Source organism: Pseudorasbora parva, chromosome 14, assembly GCF_024679245.1.
Source record: "Pseudorasbora parva isolate DD20220531a chromosome 14, ASM2467924v1, whole genome shotgun sequence".
In the NCBI taxonomy this organism is placed as follows: Eukaryota; Metazoa; Chordata; class Actinopteri; order Cypriniformes; family Gobionidae; genus Pseudorasbora; species Pseudorasbora parva.
Window position 1 is genome coordinate 8396360 of NC_090185.1, and position 18127 is coordinate 8414486.

An 18127-nucleotide genomic window follows, 5' to 3' on the forward strand; every position below is an offset into this window, starting at 1 on the left:
ATGTTGTGATTTGCGGCAACATACACTTTGAGGGTGGAGTAAGACAGCCTCCGCTCAAACCCTCCTTGCAGGAAGGAAAGCAAAGAACTGATCGAACATCTTCAGGGGTCTTCTCGTCGAGAAGAACATCATTCGACAAACAGGTTCCACTTCAATGCATAGAGGAAGTGATGGTGTCTACCACAGACTGTGGTAGGTCACCTAGAACCTTGCATCCCGTCCAGGGACCAGACATGGAGTTTCCAGAAGTCCGGACGCAGGTTCCACAGGGTGCCCCGTCTCTGAGTCAGGAGGTCCTTCCTCAGAGGAATGGGCCAAGGTGTGGTCGCGAGGAGCACTAGTTCGGGGAACCTGATCTGCTTGAGCCAATTCGGAGCAACCAGCAAAACCGGCTCCTTGTCTGCCCTGACCTTGCACAGTGTCTGTGCAATAAGGCTTACTGGGGGAAACGCATACTTGCGTAGGCCCCAGGGCCAGCTGTGTGCCAGAGCATCCGAGCCAAGGTCCCCTCGGTCAGGGAATAAAATAATTGGCAATGGGCAGTGTCCGGGGCTTCAAACAGGTCTACCTGTGCAGTCCCAAAGCGGCTCCAAATCAGCTGGACCACCTGGAGATGGAGTCTCCACTCTCCAGGAAGCACTTGCTGTCGTGAGAGTTCATCGGCTGCACAATTGAGCAGGACCAGAATGTAAGTGGCACGAATAGACCTCAGATGCTTCTGACTCCAAAGGAGGAGATGGCAGGTGAGTTGTGACATGCGATTTGTTGATTTACGCAACGGTCACAGTGCTGTCCATACGAACCAGAACGTGCTTGCCTTGTAGCGGCCCTTTGAGACGGCCCAGTGCAAGAAAACTGCTAACAACTTGAGACTATTGATATGCCATTGCAGTTGAAGCCCCGTCCACAGACCCGAAACTGCAAGCACTTTGTACGTGGCCCCCCAGCCGGTGGATGAGGCATCCATTTAGACAACAGCATGTCTGAACACGTGTTCTAAGGGAACTCCTGCCCGTAGAAATGAAGGGTCCGACCACAGGCTGAAGGTTTGGTGGCACTTCGGTGTTACTGAGACATGGAAGGAGCCACTCTGCCACGCCCATCTCAGGACTCAGCCATGTAGCCAGTGTTGAAGCGGTCTCATATGAAGCAATTTAAGTGGGGTTACTGCGGCGGATGCCATATCCCCCAGGAGCCTCTGGAAATGTTTCATTGGTACCGCTGTTGTGCGTTTGAACAAATTCAAGCAGTTCAACACCGACTTGATGTGCTCCTCTGTGAGTCGCGCTGTCAGATTGACCGATTCCAACTCCATACTGACTCCATACAACTCCCACTGAAGCTAAGCAGGGCTGAGCCTGGTCAGTACCTGGATGGGAGACCAACTGGGAAAACTAGGTTGCTGCTGGTAGAGGTGTTAGTGAGGCCAGCAGGGGGCACTTACTTTGTGGTCTATGTGGGTCCTAACACCCCAGTATAGTGATGGGGACACTGTACTGTACTGACGTTAAACCGAGGTCCTGACTCTCTGTGGTCATTAAAAATCCCATGGCACTTCTCGTAAAGAGTAGGGGTGTAACCCTGGTGTCCTGGCCATATTTCCTCGATTGGCCCTTACCAATCATGGCCTCCTAATAATCCCCATCCACTGAATTGGCTCTATCACCCTCTCTCCTCTCCACCTATTGCTGGTGTGTGGTGAGCGCACTGGCGCCGTTGTACTGTGGCTGCCGTCGCATCATTCAAATGGACGCTGCACACTGGTGGAGGTTGAGGAGAGACACCTGTCATGAGTGTAAAGCGCTTTGGGCGTACAGTAGTACATATGAAAGCGCTATATAAATGCCTTGTATTTATAGATGGCTTGCAATTGTTAATAAAAAAAAAAATATAAAGTAAATTGTTTTTTGTTTTGTTTTTTTGCTGTAGTCATGCTATATATAATTGTTTTGATGCAACTGTCAATACATTAGATTATACAAAACTATAACAATGCAGGACATTTTATTTTATTAATGTGCATTAGATCAGGTAAAAGACAGTCAAATGTACAATTATACCACATTCTCAAGAAAAAGAAATGAAAGAGATTTGTAGGTTTAATAAAAATTAAGCGATCACAAGTGTTTTGAAACTGCGCCACTTTCATCAGGCCCACGCACGACAGTTTCAGAACCGCAACCACAGAACCGGAAGTGAGGGGCACTACTCATACACGCTATTTTCTTTTGTTAAATATAAGCCTTTTCACAGTGATTTCAATCTGATCAATGTCTACAATAATTAACAACAATACTTTTAAATAAAGTCACTTTTCTGTTCATATCCTTGAACAAGTGAAACATGCATTTAAGCCAATGAGACGAAAACACAAGGAGAATATGTAGAGGTGTGTGTGCTATTTCTGTCTTGAGGTAAACGAATATTGAATCCGTCTTTCAGGTTTTAACAATAAATCTTTTTTTTTTCTTTTTTAGATTTTACACACTAATTGCAATATCGTATCGCATATTGAATATCGCATTATTTAACAAGATATCGCATATCGCATTTTTCTTCAATATCGCACAGCCCTAGTTTCTGTTGCTGTCAGTATTGTTTTTGGAAGTTACATTAAAATGCAATGGTCTGCTATCAGCGCCTAGCCTGACAAGCCAGACCCACATCAAGATGTTTGGTCTGGAAACTCACCATTGACAGCTCAATCCGAGGGGCGGGATAAACGGTTGTCTTTCAAACTCCCTCTGCACGCGATAGGATAGCGCTACAACCAACCAGAGCAACGAAGGTGAAACAGAGCTCGCTGACAGATTAAACATTCGCCGTATCCGGTCGACAAAACTCAGAACACATCTTCCTTTTTTAAGAATGACTTCAGTGCTGTACTTTGTTTTTTTCTCAGAGAAACGCTTAACTCGAAAGACCGCCGTTCGCCAGTTTCTGTGTTTACTAGAAGCACGCAAGCGCAACTCGGCCGTTGTCATTATGGCCCCGCCCACCGGCTCTATACACAATGTGAATGGCCCGACTAGAGTTTGGCGTTTACAGCTCAGAAGTGTATTGAGAGTTGCTAGATGACACTCGCGGGCAGATTAGATTTGCTGCCGCTAGGGTGCGTCTAGATTTCTGGGCTAATCAGCTTCAGTAAGCTGTACTTTTTGTATTTCGGCCACACCACAAGGTGTCACTGTGGCCTCAATGCTTCACCCTCGCCTGCTCTGAGCTCGACTGATATGTCTGAGGTAAACCTCGCCCTCCTCATTACCCTACGCACGAATAAATGTAGGAAGAAATAAATGCATAAATATAGAAATAAATAAGTGCATAAATAAATAAATATAGAAATAAATAAAAGTAGAAAGGAATACATCTAGAAATAAATAAAAATAGAAATAAATAAATGTATAAATAAATAAAAGAATAAATAAATATATATGGAAATAAATAAATAAATACATAAATATGGAAAGAAATGTATAAATAATTATTCATTTTAGTTTTTTGGGGTTTTCTATGTGTATTTATTTATTATTTATTTACATTTCTTTGTATATTTATTTATTTTTAATATTGGCAGCCCTGACATTCCATACTGAAGGACATTCAGTTCCTGTTTAAGGGGGATCCACATAGTTCCACGTGGTTCTTATTTCAAAACTGTTTTCAGATCACATTTTTATAATCTCAGAGCACCCAAAGAAAATGGTTCTTGTTTTGATCCTCTTGTGTTTGTGGCATCTAGTTGGTAAGTTACAAATGTATGTTTTATATGTGATCCCTGATTTAGTTCATGCTTTAGTTTTTAGTATTATTCTTTTTGCTATGTTGTTGTCCTTTTTTGTGGAGCTTAACTTCTCAGGGGCGTAGCCATCTTTTCAGGAGTGAGGGGGACAGAAATGTCATACCATTTTTACCATATATAAATACTTTTTTTTTTTACCTATATAATTTATCGCATCTTTTGCTTTTAATTTGGTAAGATATAAAATACACTGCTGAACAATAACCTCTAGTATCTATAATATTTTTCTCATATATTTTATGCCAATTTTATGATTGGTTTACTACAAACACTTGTGCATTGAGTCTCCATATATTTTATTCAAAGTCATATATATATATATATATATATATATATATATATATATATATATATATATATATATATATATATATATATATATATATATATATAGTGATGTAAACCAGCTGTTCTCTATGTGAATATATAGTAAAGTGTAATTTATTCCTGAATTTATCATCATTACTCCAGTCTTCAGAGTCACATGATCCTTTGCCGATCATTCTCATATGATGATTTGATGATCAACACACATTTATGATTATTATCAATATTAATATTAATATATTTAATAATATTAAATATTAATTTTTGTGCATTATTCATATGATAGTCTGCTTTATTGTCAATAAATAGGCTACATTGAGATGGCTTGAAAAACACACATAAAGCATAGGCTATATTGTCGCAATCGTCTGATTGTCGTCGTCACGTTTCATCACTCATAACGATTGTTTTCCTTCAGCTGCAGCTCCACCGTGACAGTATTACTTCTACGAATCCGCTTTTGGACTTTCTGTGAGAGCGCCCTCCTTATATTTAAATGTGAATAAAATGGCAGGTCATAGGCTACATAGATTATTTTTTGTCTCTGAATTTAAATCTTGATGTATTCACATTGGTTTCTATGTCAGTGCATTTGACCGTGACGCGTGAAGCGCGCTATCAACCGAGAAGAGAGAAAGTTGTCTTTAGCGTCCCTGTTAATTTGCCCGCCGCCGCGCAGGGTTACCTCGGTTCGAATCCCGCTCGGAGCGGGTCGACTAGGAACGGTGAGACCAGTAGGCTAAAATTGCGGGGGATGAAAATAGATTTTATTAAAAGTGAGGGGGACACGCCCCCCTCTCCTCCCCTTGTAATCTACGCCCATGTTCTCAATGGTCATTTTCTCTGTTGATCTATTTCATTAAGTTTTGTGTCTCTTTCTTTTCATTTCACCTTTAAGTAGTTAAAAATCTGTGTAAACTCTCTGTTCTTCAGGTGTGTTTGGTGAGTCAGTGTCAGTGATGGAGGGAGATTCTGTCACTCTAAACTCTGATCTCACTGAAATGATGGATAATGATGTGATTCTGTGGAGGTTTGGAGCCGAAAACACTTTAATAGCTCAAATCAGTGTAATGGCCGACAGAATCACTGTATATGATGGTCCTGACGGGATATTCAGAGACAGACTGAAGCTGGATCATCAAACTGGATCTCTGATCATCACACATACCACAACTGAACATGCTGGAGATTATAAACTAAAGACAAACAGTGTGAGAAAGAGTTTCAGTCTCACTGTATATGGTGAGTTTAATATTGGTTTCTTTAATTTGTTACAGCTTTGAAGTAAACATATAATTTTAGATTACTATTTATTTCTTATTTATTTCCTGATTTTCCAATCTATTCAATGGTTTTCTGCATCTTAATTATTCCAATGCTGGAATAAAACAAAAACTGTAATAAAAAAAATTGTCAAAAATGTGTATTAACTCTTATTAACACAGCATGATTTATTGTTTTTAAATTTTCCCAGCTCGTCTGCCTGTTCCTGTCATCAGCAGTAACTCTTCACACTGTTCTTCATCTTCATCATCATCATCCTCATGTTCACTTGTGTGTTCGGTGTTGAATGTGAGTCATGTGACTCTCTCCTGGTTCAAAGGAAACAGTTTATTGTCCAGCATCAGTGTGTCTGATCTCAGCATCAGTCTCTCTCTACCTCTGGAGGTGGAATATCAGGATAAAAACACCTACAGCTGTGTGCTGAACAATCCCATCAGCAACCAGACCAGACATCCCAACATCACTCAACTCTGCCACACATGTGCAGGTACGGCAGCACGGCTGATATAAGTGTTCTCTTTCATCATCTCGTGTTCGAGATCCACTTATGGGAAGGGCATCCGTACCTGACCTCTGCTCTCGCTCGTCTTTGCTGTCCCACGGCTGCCCGCCACAGATTTTTCTGAGTTTTTTGTCGGTATGTCACTCTTTATTCCTGCTTTTTCCGGCAATAGCTTAACACGGGCATGCCCGGCCGTGTGTGGTGCTCTTATTGGCGCAAAGAATTGGCGTGGTTTACTTTAGGCCTTGGAGAATCCGAAAAACTGCAGTTACTGCCTGGTGCTGTCTACGAAACTTTATATATCTTTGTATATTAATTTATTTTTAATATTGGCAGCCCTGACATTCCATACTGAAGGACATTCAGTTCCAACACATTCTCACACCCAACTCGTCACATATGGACGCTTGACCCGGACCCCTTGTCGTCACTTTTCAATGAACTGGGCGTACCTTTATCGTCAATTTTCGACGCGTTGGGTGATCCATTCATTACAATGAGAAACCTTTGGCGTCATAAACAGACGCATTTAATTCTTTGCGTTTGTAAAAGCAGACATGATTTTATTAATATTTAAAGGCTACTTTTATATTTTGGAGCAACTAACTCCACTCCTACCCTAAACCTACCCACATCTAAACAATATAAAACACATAACAGGCAAATAAATGTACAGTCACAAGTATTGATTGCAAAATCTGACCAAAATAGTATACAAGTATTAGCTCATGTTGCATTCCAAGTCATATGAAGTCATACGATGTCTTCATGTGAAGAACAGAGTTGATCTTGATGTTTTAATCGCTGAAATGATCCCGCTGCCCCGTGAACGAACTCATTCATAACTCATTCAAATAATTCAAAAGACCTCTGAGCATGACGCAATCGGTCACAAGACACAGGAGAGCCAATGACATTATACAATCAATGCTGACGTAATGATGCAATTGGTCACAAGACAAACGAAAGAGCCAATGACATTATACAATCAATGCTGACGTAATGACGCAATTGGTCACAAGACACACGAGAGCCACTAGGTGTGTTCGACATCGGCTGCGGCTGGATGGATACGATCGGCGAGAGTAGCCGATTGCAGTGAAGTCGGACATTTTCTGCTTCCCGTGGTGACGCTTGCGCTAAGTTTGCAAACTTTATCACAGCTGAAGTTAAATAAATGCAATATTTCTCAAATCTTCACAGATCACAGATGTTTCAAATGACATTTTCATCCAATACTTTATGTACTGCTTAATAAAGCGTCTATTTGGACAAGATTAAAGTTCAACATATAAACCTACACTATCAATGAAGTGTTGTCAGCGGTTTTTATCAGTTTTAGTTTGATAAACATGATGATATAACATCGCGACTACATGAAAAGAGGTTTTACTGTTATAAATAAATGATTTGTGAACATTAGCATAACGTAAGGTTTTAGAATAAACACGAAACACACGTGATTGCTGTCATGCGGTGAATCGGCCAATCGTGGATCAGCTGTGTCGTCATCAGAGCTCTTGCATCCTCCTGCAGTCCCCCTTGAGAATCTGCAGCGGCTGCATCAGCCGCCTGCTCTCGAATCGCTCTCGCGGTACTTTGTTGACATACGTCACAGTCACGTGCCATCGGCGCGGTCTCAAGTCGGACAACATTTCTAACCGGCACGCACTGCTTCAAGTCAGCCGCCGATCGGTCTGCGTATCGCTAGGTGAAGTCGAACAAGCCTAATGACATTATACAATCAATGCTGAGTATTGACGCAATTGGTCACAAGACATACGAGAGCCAATGCAATTTCACTATGAAATCTCACGTAACGGGCGGCAATATTTGAAATTTGATGTGTTCATGATCTTCGGCGGATGGAGATGCTGATCGCTTTTGGGGATTTTCTTCATACAAATCAATCGTTTGGCCTCGGAAAACTTGGATTATTTAACTTTTTTGAATAACTCTTGGTATGTTTTATCCTGTGTTTTATATCATGTTCACACAAATGGGTAGGTTTAGGGATGGGGTGGGGTTGTGTTACATGTTAAAATGTGTCTAAATAGCGTAAATAAAATAAATGTAAATGAAATTATGCTTGCTGATTTAATTGAGAAGCACACTCCAACATGTCAAAATGGCAAAATTATAAACCAATAAATAATTTCAATAAATAAATAAAAAAATAAATTTCACCATGACGATAATATTCCCATTCCCAGTGCGTCTGTGTATGACGCCAAAGGTTTCTCATTGAAATGAACGGAACACCCAAAGAAAATGGTTCTTGTTTTGATCCTCTTGTGTTTGTGGCATCTAGTTGGTAAGTTACAAATGTATGTTTTATATGTGATCACTGATTTAGCTCATGCTTTAGTTTTTAGTATTATTCTTTTTGCTATGTTGTTGTCATTTTTTTGTGGAGCTTAACTTCTCAATGGTCCTTTTCTCTGTCTGTTGATCTATTTCATTTTGTGTCTCTTTCTTTTCATTTCACCTTTAAGTAGTTAAACATCTGTGTAAACTCTCTGTCCATCAGGTGTGTTTGGTGAGTCAGTGTCAGTGATGGAGGGAGATTCTGTCACTCTAAACACTGGTCTCACTGATATAGATGATGATGATCTGATTCAGTGGAGGTTTGGAGCTGAAAACACTTTAATAGCTCAAATCAGTGTAATGGCCGACAGAATCACTGTATATGATGGTCCTGACGGGATATTCAGAGACAGACTGAAGCTGGATCATCAAACTGGATCTCTGACCATCACACACATCTCAAATGAACACGCTGGAGATTATAAACTACAGACAAACAGTGTGAGAAAGAGTTTCATTCTCACTGTATATGGTGAGTTTAATATTGGTTTCTTTAATTTGTTACAGCTTTGAAGTAAACATATCATTTTAGATAACTATTTATTTATTACCTGATTTTCCAACCTATTCAATGGTTTTCTGCATCTTAATTATTCCAATGCTGGAATAAAACTAAAACTGTAATAAAAAAAAATTGTCAAAAATGTGTATTAACTCATATTAACACACAGCATGATTTATTCTGTTTTTTCCAGCTCGTCTGCCTTTTCCTGTCATCAGCAGTAACTCTTCACACTGTTCATCATCCTCATCATCATCCTCATGTTCACTGGTGTGTTCGGTGTTGAATGTGAGTCATGTGACTCTCTCCTGGTTCAAAGGAAACAGTTTATTGTCCAGCATCAGTGTGTCTGATCTCAGCATCAGTCTCTCTCTACCTCTGGAGGTGGAATATCAGGATAAAAACACCTACAGCTGTGTGCTGAACAATCCCATCAGCAACCAGACCAGACATCCCAACATCACTCAACTCTGCCACACATGTGCAGGTACGGCAGCACGGCTGATATAATGTGTTCTCTTTCATCATCTCGTGTTCGAGATCCACTTATGGGAAGGGCATCCGTACCTGACCTCTGCAGAAGCATCCAATTGCACCAAGTCTGACAAGACAGACAGGATCACACTGCCAATGCCCGGAAAGGCCCACCTCCGGGCATACAGAGCATGCATGTTCTACTGTACCATCAGGTGACATTCATGTCTCGTGATCTCTGTACTGACACAGCTTGGTCGAATTTGCGCTGCTCACTTATTGTCTGCAGGAGGAAATATCTTCAGATCAGCCTCCGCCAGGCGTGACAATTTCTATTCTGCCAGTTTCTTTGTCTGCTCTTGGGGCCAGCCGTGCTCTTGCTCGTCTTTGCTGTCCCACGGCTGCCCGCCACAGATTTTTCTGAGTCTTTGCCGGTATGTCACTCTTTATTCCTGCTTTTTCCGGCAATAGCTTAACACGGAGATGCCCGGCTGTGTGTGGTGCTCTTATTGGCGCTCAGAATTGGCGTGGTTTACTTTAGGCCTTGGAGAATCCGAAGAACCGCAGTTACTGCCTGGTGCTGTCTAAGAAACTCTTGCGACGCCACCTTAAAGTTGCTTCTACCCAGAGGAGGCCATCCCACCCTCTTGTATTCCCCAGGCTCGCACCACGGCTTGCCTCAATCCATCCTCCTGGATGCGGCCACTTGTCTCAACATTGAGTGACCGGCTCCACAGAGGCGACACCAACCAGGAGAGGGATATTTACGGTGAGAAAGTGCTGGCAGCTTCCCCCGGCCCGGGGAAACAACTCTTGCTCGTTCTTTCTGCATGCACTAAGTACATGAGGTACTACTGGAGTGACCCGCTCGACTTTAAACAAGGTATCGCGTGTCTGGAGGAATCTCCTCTCTTCTGAGCAAAAGTGTAATTCAGGTGGTACCCCACAATCTGATAAACCAGGGTTTCTATTCTCGCTATTTCCTGGTTCCAAAGAAGGACGGTTCCCTCTGTCCTATTCTGGACCTCAGGTGAATGTTAACTCACGGTTCGCTTGCCGACTGCATAAATTAGGGGGGTCTCACTTCATATCAGTGCTCAGTCTCTGATATTTTGTGTTTCCTCCAATACCTTATGGATAAGGGCAGGTCTTTTTTCACTATTAAGGTCTATCTGGTAGCTATCTCTGCTTGTCATGTGGGTTTTGATGGCTCAACGGTTTGGCAGCATTCTCTAGTCTGCAGATTTATGAAGGGTGCCCGTCTCATCATTAGGAGAATGATCCCTGAAGGGGACCTCTCTATGGTGCTGGAAGCTCTGTCTCAATTCCCCTTTTGAGCCTCTGGGGAATATACCCCTTAAGTTGCTGTCCTTCAAGACAAGCCAAGACGAGTTACATGCACTCTCGGTCCACCCTTGTTTATTAAATTCTCTCTGGGTGGAGATAAGGGTTTCCTTAAGCCTAATCCAGCCTTCCAGCCTTCGTGGTGAAATGTTTCCCTTTGTTCACATCGGAAGTGTTGGAGCTGTCCGCTTTTCACCCTCCACCCTTTTCCGGTCTGTGCGTTTCAGACGTATTTGGCTAAGACCAGTGCATTCCAGAAGAGTGACCAACCCTTAGTTTAATTAACAATGCCTTGCCTAAGCAATGCCTTTCACACTGGCTTGTGGACGCTATCATTTTGGCATACGAATCAAAGGGAGTGTAGCCCCCAGGGGACATCAGAGCTCATTCTACGAGGGGCTTGGCTGTTCAGGGGAGTATGGCTGCAGGACATTTGCTCTGCTGCCAGTTGGGCTTCTCCCCATTTGTTTGTGTGTTACTACAGGCTGGATGTCACCAGAACCTCGGTAGCAGATTCAGTTTTGGGGGTGGGGTCTTCCTAACCTTGCCGCTTGTACCCCACAGTTACATGTCTGTCAGTGTGGCGGGTTCATGATTCTGAGACGTGTCGAGCACCGCCCCTCGGGGTGCACGCTTTTTCCGGCTAACAGGACCTCACTGTGAGTGTATTGGGCAATCGGCGAGCTGTCCATGTTTCTCCCATAGGTGGCTCTCGAACACAAGATGATGAAAGATAACAATAGGTTACTGTCGTAACCCCGGTTCTCTGAAATATCGAGTAGGGAGATCCACCAGCTTTGTCCCGCTTGCCGCACGAGAAGCGAATGTACAGTGGGGAAAACAAGTATTTGATACATTGACAATTTTGCAGGTTTTCCTACTTATAAAGCATGTAGAGGTCTGTAATTTTTATTATAGGTACACTGCAACTGTGAGAGACGGAATTTAAAACAAAAATGAAGTATGCAGGCTATATATGCCCTTGGGTGAGGAGTGGGCCTTAATGATCATTGGCTGCGCGCTCCTGCTTGTCTTGTCAGAAGGTTTGGATGCCCTTCCCATAGGTGGATCTCTCCACTCAATGTTTCAGCAAACCAGGGTTACAACAGTAACCTATTGTTTATTTACCTGATTTGATTTTGTTGTAGATCAGACCCATTTGACTTATATTATTGTCTCTCTCTTACTCTCCTTCAGTTCCTGTCTCTCTAATAGTGCTGATCTCTGCTGGATCTCTGTTGATTGTTGCTGCTGTCATTGGGATATTTTACATCTGCAAGAAATGTAGAAAAACTGATAAAGAAGGCAAGTGTTACAAAAAAGTATAACAATACTGAAACAATATTGTGCATCTCTTCATTATTTCAGCAGTCAGATTTATAGTTTTGGTTGTATGTGACAGATCAGCAACATGCAAGATATTCATGACCCCGTTTTTACTGGACAACTTCCCAGTTTATTTTGTATTGAAATACATTTTTAAACAACTGAGAAAGCAGTGGTCTGGTGGTTGAGCTTTTGTTCAGTGTGTCAGAGGCCCTCATGTAGAGGAGAGTGGTGCGCAACGCTTTTTGACTTTCTCAGTTTGTGTGAATCCACACTGTAAATTGTTGGTTTTTGTTGGTTTAACTTAAAAAAGTAAGTAACCTGTTTGCCTTAAACATTTGAGTTGATTGAAATTAAAAATTTGAGTTGGTACAATGAAGGAAATGTGTTTAATAAATAGAAACTTAAAATATTATTGTATCTAAACCACATAAAAAGTTTGATAAATCAGGAAAATAGCACAATTCGGCATGTTTCACTGCGTCATCAGAAATAAAACACACACAATCACCCAATATGCTTACAAAATCTTTTAATAATATTTGAATAAAGGTTGTTGAATCTCAAAAAATGTTCATTGTATTAACTCAAAATTTTAATTTCAGTGAACTCAAAATGTTAAGGCAACCAGGTAACTTTTTTTCTAAATCATTTTTTACAGTGCACTTATTAATTTTTTACCACATTAATTTCAGATGACTTGTACAATTATGTGGTTTTGTTTCTTTCTATTAGGTACATCCGTGCCATGAGATGTTTTAAAAAGTGGTCGGGACTAGGGGTGTAACGATTTGTTTTAACAATGATTCGATTCGACTGAAATAAATCTTAGTTACACTGAATTAAATTTTTGGCTAAAAAGTTACTGATTCGATTTTAAGTCACTAAATCGTTTCAGATCATATCATTCTGAATGAACCAATATCGTCCTTAAATCGTATCGACAACCTTAAATCGTGATACGAATCGAATCGTTGTTAAAATAAATCGTTATACCCCTAGTTGGGACAATGTAGACCCTGGCAAAAAGTAGGGACATGCTCTACCCGCTCCATCTGCAAATTATGAGACGAGCACTGAAAGATTGCAGGACCTTCATCAACACTTAGACTTTTCAACTTTCAAATGGTCACCACTTGCGATGATGATGGTTTTCTGCACAACGGTCCGGTCAGCATCTTCGCCATGACTGTGAATATATATATATATATATATATATATATATATATATATATATATATATATATATATATATATATATATATATATCGTTATTTATCGTTTTTTTAACTCTCACAATGCTTAATGGGATTGTAGTTTTCCCTTCACTAAAACTGTTAAGTGTTTTTGTCAGATTTCCATTTTTTTGTGTGTACTTTAAAACAAAGTTTGTAGTGTTGTGATTCACCTTTTAGCTGATTGGCTGGTTTCATGGCATGCAACTCTTTAACAAAGACTTTTTTTACAATCCTATAGGAAAAATCTATGGAAAAAAACTTCCAGAACCAGCGACGCTGATAAAGTGGACAGTTTTACTATCCATCTCTGTCGTATAGAATAATTAGTTAGTTTAGTTTAGAACTTTATTGTCTGTTCATCAAATTCATCTTTTGATGCTGGCACTACTATACATCCACACTTTCACAGTAAAAACACATTAGATCCTGTAAAAAAAAACATAAGCACATAGTAAATACCATACCATGACAATAAATATGTATATACATGTTGTTGGATGTCAGCTGTTAAAGCAGCACTAGGTAACTTTTATATACAACCGTCATAATATATTTTCAAGACTCTTGTGATGATACGTCGACTTACAATAGGTTGAATGACACGTCTGCCATAGCCTGATGGGGTCTGTATCGTTTTTAATCGTACTTTTAAACTTTGGGTTTCGGGTAGTAACCCGAGAACAAAAAGAACTACAAAATTCGACTGCTTTACGCCATATACGTCACTTCCACCAAAACCCACACTTCCTTACATTCGGACGTGCGAGCCCAACTTGAAGCAGCACAGACAAATAAGAAAGAAAAGGTTTTGTTGGAGGAAAGCAATAAGAGGAAACAAAAAAGTGATGTGATTAAAGGCAGGACGAGGATCAACATGTGACCTGCGTTTGCTCGTCGGCGTGAGCTGAAGGAGGTGTGCCCGACCGATGCTGTCATGCTTGTTACGGTGAGCTACCACTCAAACATTGAACTGAAGTATCATATAGATTCTGTAAAACGGTAACCAATAGACTACTATAATGACGCTGGCTTGTAAACGTGAGCATTGTGATTATTTGGCGTTTGAAAAAAATAAAACCCATGAAATTATATTCATATGACATGCTGAAACATATGCCACTGACTGTACCTGATGAAGACATTTCACACGCGCCGCCAGAAGAAAACCTGCATGTGAACTCCTCTTGCAATGTTCAGGGGAACTGTTAGTGCTGCACCAACCCGCGGGCCGCTTTTATGAAGTTATTTGGCCCGCCCCCCACCACTGTATATATTTTTACAACCCGCCCCGCACCTGCGAACATTAAATAGACATACGGGGTCCGCGGGTTATGAGACGACCCGCGCATCACTAGTTCAGGGCTATCAGGGTTGTCATGTCAACAAATGCACGCGCGATGGCATCCCCGATGTAGGATGACAGCTTACGACAGTAGTTGAGGACATTATTTTTTCCAAACTGTAGGGGGACCCCGAGAGCAAAAGTTGCCAAGTGCTGCTTTAAATATCCAAAGTTCGTCAGAATTGTAGAGACTTGGTGGTGTGTCTGATTAAAACACTGGAAAAAGATATCGTCATTAAAGTCTTTAGTTTATTAGGTTCAGGATGCTTAAATCTTGAATTCCTTGAACAACCCAAAGCACATGGAGATACTGGGAGCAAGTTCACATGAAGGATGTTAATAGAAGGACAGGATTATCAGGATAGGATGAACGTGATGGTCTTTAGTTACTACAAACTAGTGATGTTAGGTTCTTGAACGAATCGTTCTTTTGAGAAATGAATCGGACTTTGCATCACTACTATAAAACCATACAAAAAGATGATCAGACTCATACAAACAAAATAAATAAATTACTTTTTAAGAACGGTTCTTAGAAAGTAAAAGGTCGAGCCTGTTCACTAATCGAACTGAATCGAACTTTAGTTCTGTGTTAATGACGCAAGACGCAAAAGCCGAAGTAGCACGTCCGAATGAAAAAGAACCGATTGAGGCGATTCAAGCATCTGTCGAAGTTTGCCGAGGATTACCGAGGCGAAGGTGATTGAGTTGATGACGCAAGTCTGAGGCTACTGGACAATGCTTATGATGATGACTACTGTTATTAAATAACATTTTATTAAAACATGCAAAAACCAAAGCCTACACTTTACTGTAATTTATTATGCAGATTATTGTTAAGCAAAATGTATACTTTTATAAAACTGGTTTATTCTTTCTAAATGGCTACTTTAGACATGTAACATATCCGCGTTTGTTGCCTGTAATGTGTTCTATAGTTGCACAATTTTCAGTTGAATCCGACGCGAAGGATAAATTAATTAACTGAACACAACACCATTAAGTGAATGAAAGGCAATAATCAGAAATGCACTCATGTCTCATGCAAATAACTATTCGATTGTTTCAATATGCATTGATACAGATTATAACTTTATTTGAATGTTCACTTGATATAACATAACACAGAGAAATGTATTAAAAAGCATAAAAGAAATGCACAGTGACATCATTGCATGATGACGTCAGGAATCGGCTTTTTGAACATTGAGCCGAACTGTCTGAGAAGAACCGGTTCGCGGAAATGAATCGGACTTTACATCACAAACCATACAAAAAGATGATCAGACTCATACAAACAAAATAAATGAATAAACAATATATATTCAATCCAAATCATTATTAAACCCAATTAATAGCAACAAATTCAAATCATACAATTGTCAAACAAACATCCTAAGGAAAGGACTCATGGTTGAGTGTCCATTCAAACACCCACACCTCACCAATGCAAAAGAACAAAAACAGGAAGTGAGGTCTATTTATAGACCTTGATCAGGGGATTATGGGTAATGTAGTACACCATATGATAATGTCAGTTACTTTGTAAAAAACATAGTAGAAAGAAAATTAAAGGGGAGAAAAGGATACAAATGGGTCAATTTACAACACATTCTCTCATATGTGTACAAGCACCTACCCATATACATATAGATCAATACCATAATTAAGAATTTGGTTTAACAGTCACTGCCAAAGGAACAAATTATCTTTTGTAGATATTACACTGCAATTGCCTTTTTTTTCTCCATAAAATGTGATAACAGCTCTTGTATTGTACTCGGTTTCTGGTCGGTAATCTTATTTGCTTCCATGAATTACTCGTCTCAGTTCATTTTTCTGCCTTATCGTTACATTTCCATACCATGAAATGATGTTAAAGGTTGAAGTACTTTCAATAATTGATCTATAAACAATAGTTAAAATCCTCCAATCTATATTAAAATTACTTAGTTTCCTAAGTAGACCTACACGCTGTCTTCCTTTTTTGTGTAAATGGTCCTCATTTTTTCTGGAATGAAAGTTTATCATCTATAATGGTACCTAAATATTTAAACAATTTTATAATAAGTTTTTGATTTCTGGCTCTCTAAACACTTCAGATCTGTAATTTTTTGTCGTTAATATCCAATTTAATATAATTTATTTAAATATTTGCATGTCTAAGTTAAGTGTATCAACAAGATTTCAAAATGTTTGATGGCCTTCCCTCGTTCCCACGTTAGTAAGGAGCTGGACCTGATCGCTCTTACTAAAAACACACCATTCTCAACTGAAACTGAACATCAAATGGCTAAGTTTCTAATGCTTCATTGTTATATCTTGTGTTTTTTTACAGAACGTTAAAGAGGAGGATGAAGTGGTGTATGCAGGTGTTAGACAGAAGATAAACTTCAGTCTTCAGTCAGTGGAAGCTCCAGCTGTGAGATCACTTACCGCTAAAGTGTGGTTATTTTCAGTGAGATATTTTTCAGTTTTGCTCTAGTTTTCCCCTGTATGGAATAGTATACAAGTTTTCAGCTTGATGGCTTAACATTTGAAAGGAAATAAATAAATATTAGATTAATACTGTCATTTGTTGGTCTGTAAAATCGTCCTCGAGCCCCTGACCGTTTGAGGCTCTCAGCTCAGCATGAGAGTCAAAAATACGATCTGCTGTGCTCTGAATTATTCTATCTACAGATGTGGTTTGATCCGCTGGACAAGCATGAGTCTATATCTGGACGTCTTATGGACAGTTTGTCCGTGTTTGTCTTGATACGTCAATAGCGTGTGGGTTAAGAGTGTTTTTCCATTCCTTCACATATGATGTTCCCAGTTTTACTTCTGCTTTACACAGAAAAAAACTTTTTTCTAAAATACCCATCAATGCTGTTGTTAAAAAAAAAACTACTGTAAAAGTGAAAATATCATGAAAGCCGAGACTGTTTCATATCAAACCCTGCTCTGTCTGATCTGCGAGGTGTCATATTTTCTCCTCAATGTTTTTTCACTGCATGAGAAACTGGACGTGTGCCATGAGAGCGTAAGAACAGTAACCTTTAATACTGATGTGATCCTGCAGATAACAAGTGCTAAATAGAGGTGTACGATATCGCTAGATTTGGTATCGATCCGATACCAAGTAAATACAGGGCCAGTATCGCCGATACCGATACCAATACCGATACTTTTTAATAATTAAGGTGGATGCGTCTTCAACCTAAATCTAAATGAATTTTCATGACTTTTAATTTGTTTTTGTGATTTGCATTTTGGGTTATTAATCAGTACTACAAAAGCTTTTGTTCAGAAACAACTTTTGATTACTTCTGTTTTATTTAAATAAAGTATCAAAGTATCAAATATGACCTACATTATATTCAGTATATTTGTTTCAGTTCCAGTAAATGTATTCATTTAAATAACACGCTTCAATGGAATTAATGTTTTACTTCTAGGTCTCAGCATAATTCTTAAGTTGACTAAAGTAACAAAAGACCAGTTATTAATTATTAACTAATGCTGAAGAAGATGACTAAAATATGTCTTTCATCACTCTTATCTACCTGGATATTCTCTGCCAAACTGAAATGCCTCTGGCAGTGACTCGCGGGTCTGTCAGGGCCAGGGGGTGGGG

At 39.9% G+C, this 18127-nt stretch overlaps 1 protein-coding gene across 1 annotated transcript; it reads left to right on the plus strand.

Moving 5' to 3' along the window:
- Positions 1-712: 712 nt before the first annotated feature.
- On the plus strand, positions 713-18092 carry LOC137039691 (SLAM family member 5-like). Its single transcript, XM_067414964.1, has 6 exons — positions 713-743; positions 3689-3745; positions 5063-5371; positions 8978-9271; positions 11800-11907; positions 16847-18092. The coding sequence occupies exons 1-6, from the start codon at positions 713-715 to the stop codon at positions 16852-16854; spliced, it is 807 nt and encodes a 268-aa protein (XP_067271065.1). The 3' UTR covers positions 16855-18092.
- The last annotated feature ends 35 nt before the right edge of the window (positions 18093-18127 follow it).

Coding starts and splice junctions, on each gene's coding strand:
- LOC137039691 (XM_067414964.1), top strand. CDS start 713: ATGCTTCTGACTCCAAAGGAGGAGATGGCAG. Junction 744..3,688: donor TCCAAAGGAGGAGATGGCAG/GTGAGTTGTGAC, acceptor TTATAATCTCAG/AGCACCCAAAGAAAATGGTT. Junction 5,372..8,977: donor TTTCAGTCTCACTGTATATG/GTGAGTTTAATA, acceptor TGTTTTTTCCAG/CTCGTCTGCCTTTTCCTGTC.